General features: G+C 37.7%; 1 protein-coding gene across 3 annotated transcripts in view; it reads left to right on the top strand.

Annotated features, from left to right (window-relative positions):
• RBKS (ribokinase) overlaps positions 1–23,610 on the top strand; it is a 71,732-nt gene that overhangs the window by 17,055 nt on the left and 31,067 nt on the right. For 2 of the 3 annotated variants that reach the window (XM_083857087.1, XM_083857089.1), the window contains exons 2-6: positions 2,374–2,506; positions 7,783–7,846; positions 10,591–10,653; positions 17,694–17,858; positions 23,283–23,374. In XM_083857087.1, the coding sequence (XP_083713213.1) occupies positions 2,374–2,506; positions 7,783–7,846; positions 10,591–10,653; positions 17,694–17,858; positions 23,283–23,374 (517 nt within the window). The remainder of the gene's footprint in view (positions 1–2,373; positions 2,507–7,782; positions 7,847–10,590; positions 10,654–17,693; positions 17,859–23,282; positions 23,375–23,610) is intronic. The other variant, XM_083857088.1, reaches the window with a different exon arrangement.

Raw genomic sequence — 23,610 nt, 5'->3', positions numbered from 1 at the left:
GCTATCCTCACACTAAAATCTGGCATGCTGTGTGAGTGACTCTGTTAGTGAGTCTGCATCCCTACCTGCATCTCTCTGGAAATTATAACTACTGATGAAGCAGAGACCTGTAACAACTCCTTCAAAGCCAAAATCTTAATTTCTGGGAGTTTAGGACTTATTTGACTTTGCTAGTTTCATTTTAGGTTTTCTTGACTTTCTAATGGTCCTAAACCTTTGGACTGAAGAAACTGAAAATTAGACAGAGAAAAAAATGTTTGCTTTTTCCTGAGAATTTTCAGTAAATTAGGCTGTGCTCTGTCATTAGTTCTGTAAGATTCTGCAAACACCCATATGCCCCAGAAGGTGCAGCATAAGCTCAAAAAGTAATATACACATATTCTTCAAATCCTTTCAAAAAACAATCTGTAGTGATTGCCTAGTGCAGAGGCATACAATCATAGAACATTCAGGCTTGAAAGGAACTTTAAAGATCATCCATTCAAAACTTCTTCTGCCGTGAGCAGGGACACTTCCCATTAGACACAAGCCTTATCCAACCTGGCCTTTGAACGCTGCCAAGGCTGGGGCATCCACAACATCCCTGGGGAAATTGTTCCAGTGTCTCACCACCCCCACAGTGAATAATTTCTCCTAATATCTAACCTTTTCTTTCTGAATTGGAAGGCTGGCAATTTTCAAAGAGTTGCAGAATGGTTGCAGTTAGAAGGGACCACAGTGGATCATCTGTTTGAAGGTCCCTGCTCAAGCAGGATTATCCCAGAGCACATGGCACATTGCATCCAAGCGGATCTTGAGTATCTCTACTAAGGGAAACTTTCTGGGCTCAGTCACTCACACAGTAAAGAAACTCTTCCTTGTGTTCAGGTGGAACTTTCTGTGCGTCTGTTCCTGTCCATTGCCTCCTGTCTTATTGCTCAGCATTACTGAGCAGAGCCTGGCTCCATCCTCTCAGCACTCTCCTTGCAGATACTGATAGACTTTGATGAGGTTCCCTCTCTGCCATCTCTTCTCAAGGCTGAACAGGCCCAACTGCCTCAGCCTTTCCTCTTACATGAGATTCTCCAGTCCCTTAATCATCTTTGTTACCCTGGGCTGGACCCGCTCCAGGGGCTCCATGCCCCTCTTGTCCTGAGGAGCCCAGAACTCAGAATTCAAAATTTTTGGATTTTGAAACTGCTGTGAGATTAATTGGTAAAATTATGTTATAAATTGACAAACTGTAGCTGAAGTTAATCTCTTCATCATTACAGTGCATTCTTCTGCATCCTTTCAGACTCCCATTTCCCCATGCTTGCTTTCTATCCTGCAGACTTCTGGAAACTGAGGTAACTGTTGTTGACTGAGCAGGTTGTTAGTATATCATAGAATGCCTTCCCTTTTCATGTGTTGTGAACTTGTTTGTAGCATAAGAGATTTTAAGATTACATTTTTAGGCCTTCTACCTGGAATGCATGGCTTGAGAAGGCAGAAATTTTGGTTATCTGACTGTTGGAAATGCATCTTTGGGTTATGTATTTTAATAGAAATTACAGAAGTCAGGTAGTCTTTGCATTCTGAGAAATTCTACCCTACAGTCTCAGTGGTGTCTTTTATTCCTTTCAACTTTCATTTGAGATAGCAAAGCATCTGGTAGGGCTTACAAAACTGCAGTTTTGTTTTGTTTTTTTCCAAAATGGAAATGAAACCAGAATATACTCCTGATGGCTTTCGGCTTGTATTAGTGCATCTGGTTCTGGGCACACAGAAGGATGTAAATGTAATTGGACTGCATTCAACGAAACAACAAAATGCTGAGAAGCTGTAAAGCTTGATTTGTAGGAGAAAAACTTAAAAGAGAAAGATGTTAAATACGTACAGTGTGCCTGCATGACAGCAGAGGAGGGGCAGGTTTTGGTAACATTACAATTCTTAGGGGTGTGAACACCAACAGAGTGAAAAATAAGGATAGTTAAGAACGTATAATTAGATGTAATGGAATTAAATGGACTATATATGTAAACTTGAGCCTAATGTTACAGTAAAAAACAGTAAAAAATGAACAGTGAGACCTATAGATTTATGGTTTATCTGTATTGAGTTAGCACTGGAGAATCCCAGTCAGGGATCAGGTACAACTTCTGTAGAAACGTGAACCATGAACAAAAGAAATGCAGTCCCTCTCTTGAGGGGAAAAGAAACTTGATTGGGTGGCATGTAAGAAATAAACTTGTGGGATGTGGAGTAAAACCCTAAAAGGTCTTTTTGGCTATTTTTCAGTCTTATTGGCTGACTGTTGAGCCATTTAGGATTATAACGATGTAACTCTTATTTTGAAGATGCTTGTTTTCTTCAGTCACTAATGTATGTAAATATTGTTTTAAATTGGAATAGCCTTACTACGCGATTGCCAAAAGCTGGAGAAACTATCCTTGGACATAAGTTTTTTGTTGGTTTTGGTGGGAAAGGAGCCAACCAGTGTGTCCAGTCTGCTCGACTTGGAGCCAAGACCTCGCTGATCTGCAAGGTAAGCACTGACCTGCTCTTCAATTACAGCTGAACTGAATATTCCTGCAAATTCCAGTAAACCTTTTGCTCACTTACCAAAAAGCTTTTGATATGTTTTTAGCTTTTTAAATCTCTCTCTAATTCTCTTTTCTTATTCTTATTTCAGCTATAAATTTAAGCATGGAGGAGGCTCTTTAAGAACACTGCCAGAACCAAAGACTAGTTGGCTGCAGAGCTGACAGAAATTACATGTAGAGAAGGATTGCAAAACTTAGGTTGATATACCATGGAAAAGAGAATTGGAAAGAGTTAGACATGTTCAAAGTTTAAGAAATCTTGATTAGGCCTTCCTCTTTATGTTTCCCCTGTTACAGCAAAGAGCACTTCATTGATGGCATTAGGTGCTAGAAGCTGTGGTTGCTCTGAAATTTACTTTGTAGATGATTAAAAATCATACACTGACAAGCCCATGACAAATTTGAGAAGGAATGTAAAAGTGCTTTGAGGGTTGGATCATTATCTCACTCAGTACTTGAGGTTAAGATAAGGTGATTGTATCCAAATTCTAGGACCTTTGTGTGCTATAGGATATTTTTGCCTACTTTTCTGAAACATCTGATGTACTGCAGCTCTAAAGACTTGCTCACAGACCATTGGGCTGATTCAACTTGGCAGATGCTATATTCTTACAATGCTTTTCTTTGATTTTTGTCATTAAACATTATAAGTTTTGAGTGATCATTACTACGGTTAAGATCAAATTTTTTCTCTCTCTAGTCTTTATTGTCTATCCTGTGCTAACTGTATATGAAACTTCAAATTGACTGGACATACTTTGTTTTTTGCCATAGCTGGGGAGGATGCTAAATTTGTTGGATCATTGTCTGTCAAGGATTTTTTGAGAAGTGTTGGAAGCATCTCAAGGAAGCATCTCACTGTTCTTTCAATTCAGTATTTAGACTAAACAATGTTAGCTATAAATTTAAATTACACCTGAAAGTGTTACTGTAAGTTATTATCACTAGTTGTTCTACAGTGTGGGGTTGAGGGGTTTTTGGCAATGTTTACACTTCTGTCATTTTGTGTATATTTGATCATCTTTGCATTCAAGAACAATCAGATTCAAGTACAAGATGAACTGGTAGTGAATTCCCTTCTAACATTTCCTGCTAAATGTTAAAGATTTTTTTTTCATTACAAGTGTGAATTTTGCGTTATTTTTTAAATGGTCTAGCCTTTGCTCAGTGCAATGGAAACATAGGTACTCATAATAAAATTTAGTAGCTACTGTATTTTCTAAGTACTTTTCAATAACATATTTCTGTTATTTCAGTAAAACCCAGTCTTCTCTTTCTTTCTGTCTGTCTGTCTTTCCATCTTTCTATCTGTCTATCTGTCTGTCTCTCTTGTTTTTCTTTCTGTTGTGTATTTGTTCGAGAAAATGTTAGCATTTTCTATTTTTTTTTTAATTTTGAAAGTTATTATTTAGTTTTTAAAAAATGCACTTTATAGTCTCACAAAATACTATCTCATTTTATGGAAGTCTCTATACAGTCTTATATCTGCGTAGGTTAATGAGATATCAGATTTTTTGCTTAATAAACTAGGAAGAATCTGGCAATAATGAGCTTCTACAATTAAATTATTTTTACTGCGACAAGTAATCTAAAGTATTCAGTGGTTTTTTAAGCTGATTGCCCCTCACATACATACTCCATGCTCAGTTACATGCTTCTGTTTTGGTCATATTTCCCAACATTTTTTATCCACTATGGGTGCAAAAATTACTTCTACAATCTGAAGTTTAGAAAATGAAATCAGTATTAATACTAAAGGGACATTCCATTGGAGTGTGGCGTCCTCTTAATAGCGGTGTGATTTAGACAGGAGGTGTCTTTAAAAAAACTGGAGATAGACATCTCAGGTTGAGTGACAAGACCTTCATACCTTAGAGCTTTAAAACACAAGAGCCTGTGTTTGGTGAGGGGTTGTGAGAGAGTCTGTTATAATGACTTACTGTTATGACTAGAGATGCCACAGAGTACTGTGGACTTTATTGTAAAAACTGTAAAAAATGTTAAAAAATGGAGTTTGAGTAGTGGAAATGTAAACAGTGTTCTGCTTCCTGCCTGGATGTCTCTGCAAGTGGCCACTGTTACTCTGAGTTATTGATGTGTGTTACAGTAGCAGTCAATTTGCTCCATCCTGTAAAACAAGGTATTGGTGGAATAGTTAAAGAGAAATGTAAAGGATTCCTTTCAGGGCACTAAATGATCTAAGCAAATAAATTAATTGCTCAGGTTCATACAAGAACACTGTTGCAGTACTGAAAACATAACAGTGTTCTAGAGAGATTCCAAACTCCCCTATTTTCTTTGTTTTTGTCGTGACCAATGCCAAAAAAATCTGTTAGGCATCCTAGAATAAGATGGTGGAGGGATGTTGGTCTGAAAGACATTGTTTGTGCTGAAAAGGTCCTGCCTTACTTCTGACAGTTTGGAATGATCTTCACTGAACATTGTTGATATTGCATATACTAAATTCTGTTTAAGCCATGGCTGCATTTAATTCCTACCTAAAACAGGAAGTGTTGTATTACCATCTTGTGTAGTCTTTTAAAATGATCCATAAGCCAAATTTAAGTTAAAGTGCTATAAGCTAAATTCTCACTTCATAGTATGAATATAGCTGTATCTCAGATGCAGCCCAGAATATGATGGGTATCTTCAATAGTTTTTTTCCATTTGTATTACTGAGTTATACTTGTCTTTAGTACTTGTTTAATTCCCTAATGACAAAAAAAGAGTAAACACCCAAAATAACAAGCAACATATAAAATAAATAAAAATTATCAAGAGGTACATGCTTTTTGTTGTAAGTTGTTTTTAGGTACAGATGAGTTTGATTCTTAAGCTGCTAGAATTCTAGTTGCTATGATGCCAGCCAGCTCTCTAGCTCCACATGGAAAGCATGATCATAAGCAGGGAAAACCCACACTGAAAAATACTGATGTAATTCCACCTATTCTGATATGCAAACTGTGTGACAATAATGCTTGTACAAATGGCTTTTGTTGTTAAGAATTCAAGAAAAAAGAAATGCTATTTCAGCACTTAACAGTGTTCTGTGGTCAGCAGACTAAGACATTTATTTTTCTGTTTATCCACTAGTCCATCTAGCAGAGTCTGTGCAAAAGCAGAAAATATTTAAAACAATGTTATATAATTTGACATAGTCAGTAAATATGCCTTTAATCTAAACTGAGTCTGATGCCCAATACTCTTGTCTTCCTTGGGGGTAAAGCCTGAATGGAAAAATAAAGTCCTTCAAATGCACTAGGATTAACTGGGTTGGATACAGATGAACCAACATGGAAAAAAGTTTCCAGAGGAAAGCGACCTCCATGGACACTTGCTGGAGGGCTTCCCTCCAGCACTGAGATGTCTCACTGCAAGCAAAAAGTACCATGGCTGCTCTCAGCTGTTTTGACAGTTAAAAAGTAAGGGATGCCTGCCTGTCAGTCATGCAGGATACAGAGCTGAAGGAAGGAAGTTTCAGCTGAGCTTTTGGAAGAGAGTTATGAAATATTTTGTTGCTGAATTAACTGAGCAGATTGTGAGATTCGTTGTAGAAGAATCATAGTAGCAAGGGAAGGAGACTGAACCTATTCCAGAGCACAGCTGTTAGGCTGCAGAGGTGAGCACAACTCAGGTTTGAATTGCAGATGGCTGCAGTCACCCAGTCTAAAGCAGTCAGAAGAGGTGGCTTCTGGCAACCTGCTCTGTCTGGCAAACTGGGAGTAGTCAGAAGTATAGGAATACTGTAATATGCTGACAATGAATAACACAGTGACCCAAGAAAATGTTGGGTTGTTTTGGCTTTTTTTCCATATACTAGAGGAATGGAATACTAGGTCCATCTGGTTAGACTATTCTGACCTTAATTGCTGTCCTCCTTTGCTGAAAGACTAGGACTATCCCTAATAATGCTTTAGAAAAAACCCTTACAGGTGTCATAGGAAATGGAAGTTTCAAATCATGGTTATGCAATCAAATATGTGAGGAAATATGTGACAGTTTAAATTTTAGGGTTCTGAATCAAGGTGTTTGATTATTGTGATCACTAGCTGGTACTCAGGCCTTCCCCATGCTTTCTGAAGGACTGAACTCAAAAATAGACAAATTTCTAACAACAGCCAGTAGCGGCAGCTGCTTTTCTGCTTCTAGGAACTTAAGTACACCATTAGCTCTGTAGTGCTGTTTCATGGGAAAATGGATAATTGGCTAGGGCTCTTCTAGACCCATGACCAGTATCTCGATTTGGCTTCTAATCTGGAAGGTGTTTCTTTTTTTCTCTTGCAAAAATACTTTCTGTATTCTGTATTTCTGGTTAGTCTTTGACACCGCTCAGATACACAGCTCACTCTTGGAATTGGGAACATGCTATGCCTGTTGAAGACAAGCTAAGAGTGGTGACTCAAAGGCTTTGTTGGGTTTATAAATATATTTTAAATGCTAGCATGATATTAAGTGAATTAAACTATTTTTTCTCCATGTACCTCATCTCCTTTGTTCAGCTTTTGTAATGTAACAAAAAAAGAAATTCATATTAGTTTGAATAAACAGCAAGCAGAATTGTTTTCAGCTGAAAAGATTAATGGAACTGAAATTACAAGCTTTTTAACTTGCTGTTAGGAAAAAAATAGACCATAGCTTGACTCCCTAACTCAACTTGATCTGCTGTTGCTGGATAATGCAAACAAAAAATGTTGAATTTCTAAACAGTACATTTAGTACTGAGAATTGCAGAAATTGGTAATGCTGTGTTTATCGTCACTTTCTATCCCATAGACACAGTTGGATGTTTTTCCACCAAGGAAATTTGAGGTAGAAAATTCAAAATACAAACTGCAGTTAAGAAGGACACCAGAATTGATGGCAGTGCTTTCAATTCAAAGCTGAAAAATTCAATACATGTCCAGATTTTAAGATCCCTAGAAGTTTCAGTGTCAAAGGAACACAGGGTTTGTATAAGGATGAGACTTGAATATGGCAACATGGGTGTTTGTAATAGAGCAGGAGAAAACTGCAGAACACTGTTCTTATTGTTTGCTAATATTATTAATATATTTTACCATTATTTCTTAAGTTATTATTTGCTGATTAATAAGGCAAAGGGCTTCAAGACTAAAAGTGTTGTATTTAAATTACAGTAGAATATTTTGTTATTTAAAGATGGTCTATTTATCCTCTCACCTTTCTGTAAAGAAAACGCATTCTTTTATTTTTTGTGTAGGTTGGCAATGATTCCTTTGGCAATGATTATGTTGATAATTTGAAGAAGAATGGTATTTCTACAGGTAAAATTTTACTTCAAGTATTTTGTTTTATTTTTGAACTTTAAAAACTCGTGGTGGAGGATTTCTTTTTTTTTTAACTTTATTGGATATGTTTTACCATTCAGAACTATGAATAACTATTTTGATGCAACTGGCAGGAATGAATGGATATGAGAGAGAATATGAGGGCTTCTGAAATCAGCAGTACCACTAAAAATAAAATGAAGTGTTATTGCCTCAGTGCAAGTCACCTGAAGATAACTTGATTTTATGTAATTGTTTAGTCTGGCATCATTAGATAATAATGCCTGGTGAGAAATTGAAAAATTCATTTTGGTTACTCATTCTCAACTTCACGTTGTCAGAGGAGGGATGGAGTGGAAATTCAATAGTAAGTGCACAACATTTCACCTTTGCTTTGTGAACTGACCCATGCAGTCATTTTAGAGACTGCGGCTGATGTTAGCACACATACACACAAAAATCAATGTTAAAAGGCTTTCAGAAAAAGGGAAAATTAGGCATCCACAATATTTTATTATCTTTTCACCTTTGTGAAACCAGTTCCCTCTCTGTTTAACTGTGCACTGTTTAACTATATGATCACGTTTTTTTCTGCACGACCTTTGCCTCCTTTGGTGTGGACAAGGATGGACAGATGTAATCACTAAGTGGCAATTCAATATTTTGTTTTTCTCTTCTATTTAATGTGCAGCCACAAGCTTAATCTACTGCATTCTTCAAATTCTGCCTTAAAGACAAAACTATCAGTATTTTGTGAGCTTTTTTATTGTGCTTATCAGTGTAGCATCTGAATATTTCACAGATGTATATATAGGTTTATTCATTGTGTATCTTTGTATATTGTGTAACTTAGGCAAGAAACCAAGCAAGGATGCCACGGAAACAGTGTGTGTTAGTGTACAGTTCTGAATATCTCCAAAGCATGCCTACCTCATGTCTTTGATCGTGTAAATGAAGCAATTATAATGCATAGCACTTAATGAAAATGCATATGCCACAAAGAACCTTAATGTTTTCTGATTTAAATGATTGATGGTGCAACCCTAACATGATTTTTTTAAGTAATCTTTATAGCAACAAAAGAAAAGTGTAGGGAAAAAAAATCAGGAAGTCTATCATAGTGCAGTTCATGGCTACCTAGATAGATCAGGTGAAGGACTGGAATGTTTAGGTCCAAGATCCCAGTTTCTGCTGATTGAGTTAAAAATATCTCAGAATTGTATTTGGTTGTCACCTCCTCCGTTGATCAACCCTGGAGAAAAATAAGATACACTTCTAGTGAGGTTGATCAGGATCCTGACTTGTATTTCAAGATCTGGAGGCAAGGGTGATTCATTGTGCTCAGAGCTTTTTGCTCAAGATGGTCTTATTTCAGTCATGGGCTTTTTGTCCCGGTTTAATCCTTTTCTAGCATATCCCTGTTGTTGTACATAAGGATACTGGGTACTGGATGAAAATCCTTGGGGTAATGCCAGTTCTGCCAGCTCTCATATCTTGGGTCCTTGTTGTATGTCTTCTTTGTGTTGCTCTTCTCTTTCCTAGCATATCAGCTTTTCTTTCCAATTCCAATCTGTTTTGTAATTTTCCCCTTTCCCTGGCTTCTTGTCTTCCACAACCAACCAGCCACCAATGCTGCTCAGACCATTTAGATCTTTATTGATTTGTTGTTCCTTTTCCCGTATTTGAACTGGGGAACTTGCTTCTTCATGCTGCAAGAGCATTGAGAGTACAGAGGGCACACATTCTCTGCTTTCAGTTCCAGTGTGCAGACAGAATCCATGGTGAAAAGAGACTGTAATTGTAAGGGAAGTCCTGCTCTGATGCTGGTAACTGAGCTAGGCAAAGGTACCTCCAGGGCAAGTACCTGCAAGACTTCAGCAAAACCAGATGAGCATGATGTAAGGTGTTTTTCAGCCTTCTTCAAATTGGAGCAGATTGTTAAACCGGACACAAAGACACATCTTGAGAAAGAAGTCCACTTTTGCCCAGCATGTTATAAAATGTTGGAACACCAGAGCTCCTTAAACAAAAGGTCACCAGAATTTGTTTCGAATGGAATAGTAGATTTTTCTCAAATACAGTTTTTGGGGAAGAAAAAAGAAACTCTCAACTTTTTGGTCAGTTTTCTGCTACAGTGCTACTGATTTCTACTACCAATTTCCTATAATTGGTTGGTATTTGACAAATTTTCTGTCAACTGAAAACAGGTTCTTACAGTAGTAAACATGGAACAGTCTTTCTAACAGACAGTGCTGCCAGCATCATGTTAATTTCTCTGAATAATAATCCAAAGAGGAAACATATAACCCCACCACTGTCTTCACAGCATTAGTTAATATTGCTGCAGAAATGCAAATCTACACAGAATGAGATGCTGGGTTGTTTTAGTATTTTTGTTTTTCTTTAGCCTTGACTCTATTGTTTCATTGGATAAAAGAAATATTTCCAAGTAGGAGTAGAGTGCCTGAGAAGGCTGTATAAATAACATGCTTTCTCTAATGCAGAGATGTAGCCAAATTAAAGAATGTTGGACTCGTATTTCTGTTTTGTGGGTGTAAATTAACACTTTTTGTTGTTGTTAGCTTCTCTGGCATTGTTGCACATGAAAGAGTAATTAGCATTTTTAAATTGCTGGAGGTTATGGGTTCATTTTAGATTTAATTCAATTAAACTGTGTCACATGCTATTGGTTGGAAGTAATGTATTGAACTAGTGCATGCTCTAACTTTTCTCTTTCTTAGCATTTGTAGGTCAAACTACAGATGCTGCTACTGGAACTGCTTCAATAATTGTCAACAGTGAAGGTACGTATTTCTGTTCTGAATTGTCCTCTTTGTTCTGCCTTTACAGCCATAAAAAAACCTTTGCCTTGTCCCTTGTCACTGTTAATTGTGGAATTATTTTTCTACATTTTTCTTTTTTTCAAGATTCTATTCACACTTCATTGCACTTCTGTTTATTGCGGCAATGTAGAATTAGGTGCCTAAAAGCAGCAGAATCAGATGCTTAAATTAGCAATATGATAGCCAAATTTCAATCAGCCAGCTGAACTATCTCGTTTTACATTCCTGAACACGCAGTGTATTAGAAGGTTAAAGCTTTCCTTTTCCACTACAATTTACCCAGCACTTTTACTGTAGAGTCATTTAGGTTGAAAAAGACCTTTTCAGATTATGGAGTCCAATCATTTACCCATCACTGCCAAGTCCACCAGTGAACTACCTAAGTTCACATCTACATTTCTCTTCAATCCCTCTAGGGTTGGTAACTCAACCACTTCCCTGTGCATCCTATTCCAGTGTTTGATAACCCTTTTAGTGAAAAAAAATTTCCTAATATCCCCTGGTATAACTTGAGGTCATTTCTTTTGGTCCTATGAGGGAAAGGTTTGCCTTCTCAGGACACCGAGTGAGTCATTATGCCCTCAATCAGGAAAAGGAGTTGTCCTCAGTGTAAGTAGAAATATTTCTGTTGATCTTGTAATTTTACCATAAATCTTGATTTCAAGTTGCATCTGCAGTGATGAGTACACAGTGAAATGGCTTTTTTTTCCATGTTAGTTTTCCTTAGCCTCTGTGCCTTCGCTCTGATTTTACAGGGAAATAAATAAAGATTTGGCTTGCTTTCATGTGCTTTGTCCAAACTGCTAAATTATCCTCAGAAAACTTCATATCTATTTTTTCCTCAAGCATAATTTAATCAGCCAGCTAATCTATCTAGTTTTATACTGTCCTGAACACACAGTATATTGGAAGGTTAAAGCTCTTCTTTCCTGCTATGACTTACCCATCACTTTTACTATGGAATCATTTAGGTTGAAAAAGACCTTTAGGATCATGAGTCCAACCATTAACCCAGCACTGCCAAGTCCCTCTCTAAACCATCTACCTAAGTGCCACATCTCCATGTCTTTTGAAGCTATTTCCTCAAGCTATTGAGAGCCCTTAAAAGAAGTGTCTCTGGATCAAAATAGAGAGCTCAGGACTGATAATGTTTATGCAAACATAACAAATTAAGTGTGATTGGATTAGTTCACTTTTGGAGTTGCTAAGAGGCTTCATTTGAACAGTTACCACAGCTTAGCTGACACATCAACTTACCAAGCTTCTATGTAACCTGATGGTTGTACATTGGGCTGCAGCTCAAAATGGGAAAGGAAACATAACTATTTACTCACGCAGCAAAACTGGAAAGGAACTGTGACTAAAGGCAAGCCTACACAGGAATATTCAGGAAAATTAGGCAAATTAGTTGGAGATGTGAGTTTAATTTTCCCTAAGTAAGATTAATCCAAGCCTTACATGGCAGCTCTAATTCAGAAATCAGGTAACACTAATACATTGGATAACCTGGATAGCTGCCTGTTAACTTCCACCTCCTTTTCTTGGTTTGGATCAGCAGGTAGATTACACAGCAACTCTTGAGACTTCTTATGCTGCAGGAGGGACAGTGGGAATCCAGTAATGATCCTGGGCCTTGCTGTTTTGTACATGTCTTGCACTAGGCTTACTGTCCAGAGTAGTTGAATAAGAACCAGTCTTAAAATTTCCCAGTTCATATGCATGGACAACTAAGATAAAAACAGTCTAAACTTGAATGAACAGAGGATGACCTGTTCAAATTTTACCACCACGAATTTTTCTGAAGGATAAGGAGAAAAACAATCTTGTGGATGTAAAACCTTTATAAGCAGCAGGGAAGGGAAATGGATGTTTAGGGCTACGAGGCTCACAGTGGGCTATCTTACATGGTAGTGTTGGTGTGAGGTGGGTATATGACAGTTTTGTGATTCACACAGTGACATGAATAATGCCTAATGTCATGTAGTTTGTGCCTCTGAGTAACTGAAAAATCGTATGCTAACTTAGCACTGGCCTCAAATTTAATTTAAAATCTAGTAGTAGAGCAAACCTGGTCAGAACTCTGCTCTAAAGCAAACAGATGCACAGAATTGGTAATGGTTCTCGTTGTTACTTCTCTCAAAAACCATCTGGCGCCTGAATTGAGTAAATTGCAGTAAAATAGCAGTACTTATGTGCTTTGCTGTTGCAAGAGACATTTTCTTTTTTTCTGTAGAAACCTGGCTGATTTGACCTGAACAGGCTTTACAGCAGTTTTCAAAGGGCCTGTCTACACATGCAGCTTTTACTGCAGTGGCTGTGCTGGCATAGCTGAAACACCACAGCACTCAATGGACTGATGTAAAGTAGTTTCTGCTAGTTCAAATTATACCTAAAAGGGAAGCATTTGAAGTTTGAGTTGATGATGGTGTTTTGTGTTAAGATGAGGGACAAATAAAAAACATAAATACCTAACCTACCCTTCTTACCAAATCTTTACAAGTATTGATACTTGGGGGAAATGCCAACTCAAAGCAACTGAGAAAAATCACAGGGAGAAGTAGGAGATATGCAAGTAGAGGGTGTATGATGCTGTGATGTATGAGTGAAGGCAGAGCAAAAGAAAGCTGTAGAGAACAGAATTAGATGAGACCCTGAAGTAAATTTTCCCTGATGTTACCTCTGTCTGTCTAACTGGTGCTGCAGAATTTCTTGGAAATTTTTGACTGGTTATTGAATTGCACGAGTATAACTCACCTGCTATTGTGATTGGCAAAATGCTAAAAATGGGAAAATATCAGGCACATTTGATACTCTCAAATTTGATTATATTCTGGGACAATACAGTATAGTTTCAATAAACGAGAGGTTCAATCTCTGCTTTAATACAGGATGGTAGAGAGATGTTTAACAAGTTTATAGAGCTGTACTGAAAAATGTGCAGACCAGAGATGCTGCAACGGTTCCCTCTGGGCTGGTCTCAGAAATGGGACCTTGTGTTCCTTTCAGTTGCTCTCTTTTATACTGCTGCCTTTTCAGAAAGTTTTGATTTTACTGAGCACAAGCTTCAGTATACCAGGGTCCTGTACCCTTCAGATCTGTACTTTCTCTCTTAAGGATAAAAGCTGGTACATCCAGCTGCTTTTCTTAACACATTTTCTTTGAGGTGCATCACACCACTTTGAGCCCAAGGTTTTGTTTCCTCTTTCAGTCTGCCTTCTTGCCACTAGCTCTTGTCACTTAGCACACCTTCTGCTAGCAATGTGATATTGGATGGTAAGAGCTCCATAAAGTGATGATATATGTTGTACCTTTACACACACATGTAGGGAGGGAAAAACCCTCTTTGTGGATAATTTTTTACATGATTACCTGTGAAGGTTATTGCAGCTTTGTCTATATCTGGTACTGAATGTTGATGCTATTAAGTTGGCCTAACTGGACTAGAGGTTTGAAAAAGTCCAATAACATTCATATTTATATTCCTAGCAAAAATTCAGTGGAGGCACAACAGAGTTTGGCAAGTCATGATTAAAATTTGCTTGATTATTGCAAGTTAGGGCTTGGAGCTCACCTACACGGAACACAGCATGATAACCGTCACTTGAGACAGGTATTGTGCTGACTTTATGATAAAGTTATTAATCATTCATGAACAGTGAATAGATATTATTTTGTAAGTTGAGTGTACCTTCAGTACCAAAGTACTACTAGTAAAAAAACATTCAAAATATATATTTAGGTATGGCTAAGTAAACAAGGCAAACTTAGAATACATATGCCAGCTTGTTTGTATTATACTTTCCATAGAGGAAAATCTTTGGTTTCAACTTTCAGTTTTATGAAGAAATGTCACCTGAATTTTAGAGACTTTCTACATACTGACTTTCTTAATGAACTTGAATGTTTCGTGTGCAAGATTCTTCAATATTTCTATCAAGTGGTTGCCTAGAAATTTTGATACCATAACATACCCCAAACCCACCCTCATATTTAGAACTATGTGATTTGGCAGCATGTTTTTCTTGTAATATTCTTTTCTGGTCACAAGTAAAATTTTCTTCTGTGTGAATTATTATGCACAAGCTCTTCAGCTATTGTTACAATTATGCTGTTTGATCTTTTGATTAATTCTAAACATTACTGATAGTTTTCAGGCTTGTCATCCAGTTTTAAAGATATTTATTGCACCGTGGTGTTTACTGGTTTGACCTTTGATTTTTCCACTGGCACTTCTCATCTGGAGTCATCTATAAGAAGACCCTTGTAAAAAAAGTCTGGCTTGAGTTATCCATCTTTCTAAGAACTGGCAGTAGCAGTTTTAGAAGCCCAGCTTAGGACAGTTTTTATGTATGCAGCATTCATCCTGACTGGACCCAGTCCCCATCTGGTGTAAGCCTGTGCAAGCTTATCAGTTTCATTTAGCTGTTACAGCTTATAGCAAGTGTGAATGTGGCCCTTAATATTCTAGCTGATGTCTGCAAAACTCAAAAGTTATATAGATGTTCCCATCAAAACTGATATTTTTAGTCTAAGAAAAGAGATTCTGGAATTAACAGTAATGCAGTAAATGTTCTCATTCTGGTGTGGGTAACATTTTTACCTTACTGGAGTAGTTTTAGAAGCTAGATCAACAGTTTAAGACTTCACCTAAGATTAACAGGGGTACACAGACTTTTCTGGACAATAGTTTATTTCCTCCTCAAACAGATATCTAAGATATGTAAGAATAAAAAAATAATTGAAAATATTTATCTCTTCTCCTTGTTGAAAGAACATAGGAAAACAATTTTTAGAAATTAGTTTAAGAAAAGACTATTTGACTATAAGACTATTCTAGAGTGTAGGATTTTTTTTAAACTAAAAAAATTATTTCATGTTGGACAAGATGAATCTCACCCCTCTTTGCCATCTGTCTTTAACTCTGTTGTCCCTGATGCTGAATTCCCATCTGATTTCCCTGGCAAGAAATAATTACTTTCAACAAAATGGTTGCTGCTAATACAAAATTTTGTATTAATTGTGAATGCGCAGCTCCAGATTCTGCCTTCACACACCCTGGTGCAAGTTTATGGTGACTGCTATCATTCAGTAAGTGTGGTATATATAGCTAAGAACAGAACGGGGAGAGGGGTTTCCCTCCAGCTTGGGTTTAGTCCTTCTGGACTGTTGCACCACAGTAGGTACTGCATTTCCCTGGCAGGTTTGAAAGCAGACTCTTAAGTCTCTGACCTTTTGTAGTTACGAAGAAAATCTTCCGACTGTGATACAGTGTAGCACGGTCTACCTTGAATTCGTACATATGGGTTTAAGCTAACAGTCCTCCTTACTGCCTTGGGCCATTAGCTCCAAAGTCTGATAATAATATACATGTCGGTACAGCTAAATAGTTCAGCAAGATAATGCAGCAAGACGTGAATAGTCTGAGATTCTAGGAAGCACACAGGCCAGGCAGTAATGAAAGAGATTCTTGTTCCTCTGATTCCGCGTCTTTTACTGCTTGCACTGCTGCACCCTAAAGCTATCAAAATATACCTTCAAAATAGGTGCTATTTGCCTTTGAATATTTCCTCAACAGGATTCAGATATCTTTAGTAATATTTACTTGTTGCAGAAGGTTTTTTTGTTTTGTTTTATTTTGTTTTTTATCCAAGATGCCCATCATTGTCTGTTGAAAAGCAGGGCGTTGGCTTTTAAGTGCTGAGGTTTTGCTTTTCATATGCAGCTGCTCTGTACCAAACCATTGACAGCAGAATTGCTTTGGAAAGCTTGGGTCCCTCCCTCTGAGATCACTATATTATTCTTTCCATTGTCCTGCTTTCTTTTTGGAATGTATTTAGGGAGAGAAGCTTTGCACGTTCTTAGTCAAAGGACTTTGAAGTCACATTCAACAAAAACAATGTATTGAAAAACATAAATATTTATTTGCAGAGTAATTCAGTTCATTACAGAATTGGTAGCCTTTAATGATTGGCAGTCCTTAAAGGAATCTTCAGCGGGGGCGGGCTGAGCCTGTAAATCAAGGAACAACTGACTTCTTGAAGTTAATACCTGAGTGATTAATAATAAATTTTAATTTGAAGGCACCCATGCCTGAAGGTCTCTAAGTGTTGTAACAGAGATTAAAAAAAGAAAGAAGCTGCAATAAAAGAAGGTGATTTGTGTGTCTGAAGAAAAACAAAAGAATATTTGGAACCAACGTAAATGAACCTCACCTAACTGTAAAACAAACTACAAGAATAAAAAGGATCTTAGCTCTGCTTTGAGACACTGCCATGCTTCCACATGCACAGCTTTGCTTAGACCATTCTCCTGGCCACCTCTAAGAGCAGAAGAAAGTGTTGCCCACCTTCTTTACTCACATCTGATAAAACTTTCCCTAGACACAGGCATCACCTTTCTGGGCTTTGGTGACAAGCTGGTTCTGGTTTTCATGATGGTTAGAAGGCCCAACTTGAAGTGTCTCAGGTAAATGGTGCAAGCCTGCTTCTCTGAAATCTAAAGAACATATATAATTTTCTTAGCTGTGTGGAATACTTTTTGTTCGCAGCTGATGGGAAAATTAAAATTTTATGCCATTTTTGGCATATGAATTCAGTAGTCACATTGATGCTTTTCTCTTCCAAATGCTACTGGAATATTTTAGGAAGATGCAAATATCACCCTCAGTGTGTATCCACCATCTCCACTGTGACTAGTGCAGTACTTCTTTAGAGTTCACAGAAGACACCAAAATAAGACTGGGCAATGCCCATACATGATTTTTCCCAAAGTAATTTATATTGTGTTTATTGTGCAGTGTTAGTTCATTAGTGCATCAATCTTTTTGATTATCCTCTGAAATATTTGTGTATTTGAAAATGTCAGCAATGCATACAATTTTAATGGATTTTTTTGGAAAGTAAATTGAAATACTTGTCTGAAATAGATTGTAAAAAGTGCAAGGAATTGTTCTACATGCCTTATTGCCAAAGTTAAAGTAAAACACAATATCTTCTCTTTAGGACAGAATGTTATTGTCATAGTCCCAGGAGCCAACCTGCTTTTAAATTTTGAAGATCTGAAGAGGGCTTCTGATGTCATCTGTAAAGCCAAAGTGGTTGTTTGCCAGCTAGAAATAACCCCTGCTGTTTCTCTTGAAGCTCTGAAAATGGCACGTGCCAGTGGAGGTAATTTAACATAAGCCATTTTCTCTCTTTCATTTGTGCTACATGAAAAATACTCTTTATCGTGCTTTCTAAATAAAGATCTTGTAGTCTATTCTGGTTTCTGTCGTTATAGTTTTATTTAGAATTGAAACAATAGCCAACAAATTCATGCTATGCTAATGAGAACTGAATTTTCTTTAAAAATTTTTCAGTGTTAACCTTGGATAGCAAACAACTCATACCCTTACAATCTCCCTGTATATGTCTGGTGCTGCCTTTCCTCCTGTTTTCGTGCTGTGACTAAATACAGTATGATGTTGGTAGATCAGGAGCTATGGGCCTGACTCTGCTATGATTCCAGAGCAAAACAGGCATAATGAATGCAAGTCAGTAAAGTTCCACACACAGGAAAGTGAATGAAATTACCTCAAAAACAGACTTAAGCCCTTGTTCTCTCAGCATAGCAGTAGGTATGGCTGTGGTTTTTTGTATAGTAGTTGGCATGCTTAAAAATAAAATAAAATAAAAAAAAAGCTTTTTCTTCCTAACCAAAATTCTTAAAGTGCGACTGGGCATGATGCCATTGCATTGACACAGTTATGGTCTGTGAAATGATTAGAAAGTTGTTACTGTCCTATACTTTTAAATGTAGAGGATTGTTCCTTCATTGTAGCATATACATAGATGAAAGCTGATATTTTGCTTGAACAGGATGGAGTTTCATTATCAACATAATGTTTTTGTTGTTTAAGTGCCTGTAATGCTTTCAGTTACTCAAACACAATTACCACAGTATTTGAACATGAAGTAAATTATTATGCAAGAGAGGCATATAATCTCTCATATGAGATTAAAAAAATGTTTTTCCTTTCTATCCAGAAGATCAGACTGGAAGGGCACAGCTCATAGCATACTCACTCATGCAGCAGATCAGGGATGGAACTGGGATCAGAACTTACTGTTTCCTTGAAGCTGGGTGGGCCCAGGCTAGCTCCAGAGATCATGGCATGCTGGAATTGTGGGCTCTCCAGTTCACCTTCTGCACCGTGACCTGTTGTTCACCTGTTGCACTATATTTTTGTCATCACATTTTATGTAAATGGATAACAGCATTCTTAATCTAATGATTAATGGACTCTAGTTGAATCATGAATGAATATTCATGACTAATTTGGTCTACTTCTAACTCCATGAACAGTTTTGGCAAGATGCTTCGCACTTTTGTCACCCTCTTATGGCAAGATGCCAGCCTGTGACAGAAGAAAAGACAAGATTTTTTTTAAAAAAAGCAATTGAAAAGATTCAAACCTGATACACAGAACAGACATGCAAGCACTTAGCAACTGTAGACATCACAATATATCAAGAAAAGATAGTAGTTAACTGGGCCAGCTGTAGTTCTGTGCTGTCAGTGTGTTATCGTTGTGCAGCTCTTCTGTCAGGGAAGTTTGGTTGCTTCTGCTTTAAAACAATAGGCTACACATGTTCAAATGTCATGTGCCATCAAATCTAAGTAAACAGCTGAGTTTTTAGCACTGTAAAAACCTATCTGTAGCCAACAGTAAATTGTTAATGCAATTTCCCTTCTTTTAGCTTGCAATACCCTCATGTATTATGTAGCACTTCACGTTAGTGTTCACTTGACTATTTTTGTGTAAAACAGATGCATACCCAGATGCCTCAAACCTCTGTTTCAATGAGGACTTTTTGCTTTTCGTCATTCTTACGGAAAGAAATAAACAAAGGAGAAAAGAATATGGAAACACGGGCAAGAACTCTTTGATTCTCTTCAGTGAAGGTCATCTGGACCTGTAAGCTGGAGAGGCATATCTCATCATGTCATGTACATGTCATGACATCCTCTCATTGTGGCACTGATTATTCATTATTCTCGTGACAATCATGGTGAGAAGGAAGGCAGGAGGGAAGGAAGGAAAGGAAGGAAAGGAAGGAAGGGAAGGAAGGGAAGGAAGGGAAGGAAGGAAGGAAGGAAGGAAGGAAGGAAGGAAGGAAGGAAGGAAGGAAGGAAGGAAGGAAGGAAGGAAGGAAGGAAGGAAGGAAGGAAGGAAGGAAGGAAGGAAGGAAGGAGGGAAGGGTTTTGAATAACTATATGAAGTAGGTATAAAGTGTAGTGGAAATTTGACTGGACAATTAAAAGTTTTTAGTGGTCCGTGCTGAGAAGCTGCTGCTGCTTCCAAAAGCCTGGGTTTGGGCTTCTCTAATGACAGCCTCCATAAAAGATGGCTGATAATGTCCAGCATATTAAAACTGTTGTGAAGAATGAGCTGGAAGCACCCTCAGTTAAAGGTTCCCTGTCACTTGCAAGAAACAGATCTATTTTTTGGATGCTTCAAACTTTTAATCTTGGAATTTTTCGTAACAGCTGTTTGTCTGTAGTTAAACTCTTCATGATTTCTGCCAAAGCACTCTGGTTGCAGAAACCAGGCAATGGAAAATGCCTCACACCCTACCCTAGCTCTTGAATTATGAATATCAGCTACCTTAAAATCTACTTAAGACTTAATAGCAAGGGAGCTTTCTTTTAAAGATAACCCTTCACAACAGTATGGAAACCTGCCTGATTTTTACTGTATTATCAACCTCTAGAAAATAAGTACCTTTCAAACAGACATCAGAAAATTGTTAAGAACTTCACAGCTACCTTCCCCTGAGCATCTGTCCATACAGGCACTTGTCCATTTGGGCAGCATGACTTCCAGTGTAATTCCTGAACCTGGTTTTAGGCAACTTCTTTTATACTTTTTTAAAAAATTCTTTTATATATGTTAAGGATCTGTTGTAAGCACAGGAAGCACAGAGCAGGAGCTTGCTCAATTTCAATACAAAAGTGACTAAGCTAGATGGGAATGCTGGGGATGGAGAGATGATTTCAGGCAAAGGAAATGTAGGAGAGATTTACTGGATTTTTGCAGGTGGCAGAGGAAGAAGGAAAGGAGAAACTAAAAGAGGAACAGAATTGGAACAGAGATCAGGATTTGTTGAATAGAGATTGGAATATGGAGGTAGAGTCAGGGAGCAGACTGTTGGCACTGGAAGTGGGAAAAGGAATTGTAGGCCATAAAGAAATATGATGTGGCGAAAGTTGAGTGAAAAAGGTTACAATTGTGTAGTTCCTATGCAAGAAGGCATAAAGAATGAAAACTCATTGAGGAAAATGGATCTTGGCAAAGGCAGAGAAGTGACAAGCTTGAGGAGTAGTCCTATGGGAATCTCATGAGACTTAACAAGACCAAGTGCAAGTTGCTGCACCTGGATGGAGCAGCCCTGTGTCAACACAGGCTGGGGATGAACGGACCAAGAGCAGCCCAGCTGAGAAGAACTGGGGGTGCTGGTGGAGGAGAGGCTGGACAAGGCCAGGCCATGGGCACCCACAGCCCAGAAAGCCAAACGTGTCCTGGGCTGCATCCAAAGCCCTGTGGGCAGCAGGGCCAGGGAGGGGATTCTGCCCCTCTGCTCTGCTCTGCTGAGAGCCCTCCTGGAACACTGCATCCAGCTCTGGGGGCCCAGCACAGGAGAGACATGGACCTGCTGGAGAGAGTCCAGAGGAGGCCACCAAGATGATCAGAAGGATGGAGCATCTCTCCTATAATGAAGGGCTGTCTGTTCAGCCTGGAGAAGTCCTGGGGGGGGACCTAATTGCTGCCTTCCAGTACCTGAAGGGAGCCTACAAAAAAAGATGGAGACAAATCTTTTCCAAAGCATGTAGTGACAGGACAAGGGGAAATGGCCATCCAACCCAGGACATTCTATGATTCCGTGAAAAAAATTTAGCAGAAAATAAGTTCCTCAGGAAGACCAAACAGATTGTCCTGTTTAAAAGCTATGCTCTTCTTCACAACCTGAAAGAGGATCTTAGGGTTCCTCTATCTCCCCTCATGCTCAGCAGATAGTAAATATGGGAGTAAACTAATAGTAGTGTATTACATTGTGTTCATGACAGGTCTGTATTACTTAAAACCCAAGTTGGAACACTTCCAGTGCTGCTCCTGACCCATGCATATGTCAGTATGATACCACATGACAGTTTGTTTTCCAGTATGTGCTGCTTATTTGTTTTACCTAGGAAAGTATACCTTAAAGTTTTATGTTTAAGAAAACTTCATTAGTGTTGCAGTTAAGAAAATAGGAAATGCAAGAGTTAAGGTTGCCTGTGAAACCTTAATTTGTCTCCTTTCTGCATATGTATTATGTTGCAGTCTTTAATTATGTGATCACATGCTGTTTTTCAGTGGTATGTGATCATATAATTAAAGTTTATTATAATACATACTGTATTGTAATAATTTAAGGGAGGCAAATTAAGATTTCATTGGAATTCCTAATCCTGGCATTTTCTGACTTCTGAGTAAAAGTCTTTGTCACTTTAATACTGTTTTTAATGAGGCAGGTAGAGAGGCATGATAAAGTTGTACAGTCAAAGGATAGAACTTTTAAAGTGTTAATCATCTAAACTTCTTGGTACTCAGATTTCAGAAGTCTCTGTGCATCTTTGTCTGTTAACTGGACATTAACTGGGATTCAGAAACATTCAAGGTGACTGACTATTACATGCTATAGCTTACAGTCTAAATATATGTTTAGGACTGAAAATTTAGGCATCCAAATTGGAAGATTTGATCATTGACTATAAGGAATATTTATGAAGTAAGAGTGTGTGCTTTATTTAAAAATGATGGCCTTGTGGTTAAGACACAAGTATTAATCATAGAATTGGCAAAGTGAAAAACCAAGGCTGCAGACTTCCTGTGTTAATAGTGAGTAAGTCACACTGTTCTCATGACAAACCTTTGCTGCTGCTACAAGGGGCCTTAGGCTACTATAGTTTAAAGTTAGGCTAACTAACATATTCTACCACATGTTAAGTTTAGGTCCAGCTCTGCCAGATAGCATATTAAAAATATACAGTGCCTTGTCTACACTACAGTTTTATAATGTGACATTTTGAACAAGTTAGGTAATACATTCAGAAGCACATTTAAATCCTTGTCTGGACATGCCCTTCATTACTCCATAACTCGTGATTCTTCATGTACAGAACCCAGATAACGACACTGAAAAATTCTAGAACTAAATCAGTTCTTGTAAAACTTATTAATATCATGGAAGAAGCATTATCAGTTAAACAAACTGCATTAATGTCTAAGTATTTTCTCTTTTTGAAAAAAACTTAATAATTTCTTGGGGGTTTTTTCTGTTACTCTTCTGTCATATTCCCATCATGACAGGTACCTGCACATGAATTAGAATGGAACTTTATTATAATAAATAAAGCTTTTAGCGTTTGTATAACATGAGGATGCAGAAAATGAGAATAAATTGTGTGTTAATAATAAATATTGGGGTCTGTGATTGAAACACAATGGTCTTTATTGATTTATGAATTTAAAACACGACAGATTTAGATTTTCTTTTTTTTTTTTCCAGTAAAGACTTTGTTTAATCCAGCTCCAGCCCTTGCTGACCTAGATCCACAGTTTTATACCTATTCTGATATCTTCTGCTGCAATGAAACTGAGGTAATGGTCATATTATGTCATGTTTAAGAAGGAGTCTTAAGCAGGAACATTTCAGAAGGATACTTTTCTCAGAAATGCAGCATAGGGAGCAGGAAAATTGAGCCATGCTCCACTTACATAGGACTTCTGGAGTGACAGGTTTGATTCCTGACCTCACCAGCAAAGAGGAGTATTCTAAAATAACTTTAGCTTGCACTTGAAATTAAATTAGCTGTTTGCAGCAGGAAAGTTGGGTC

The sequence above is a fragment of the Zosterops lateralis genome (genome assembly GCF_965231275.1).
Source record: "Zosterops lateralis genome assembly, chromosome: 3".
NCBI lineage: Eukaryota > Metazoa > Chordata > Aves > Passeriformes > Zosteropidae > Zosterops > Zosterops lateralis.
This window is presented reverse-complemented; position numbering and strand designations above follow the sequence as displayed.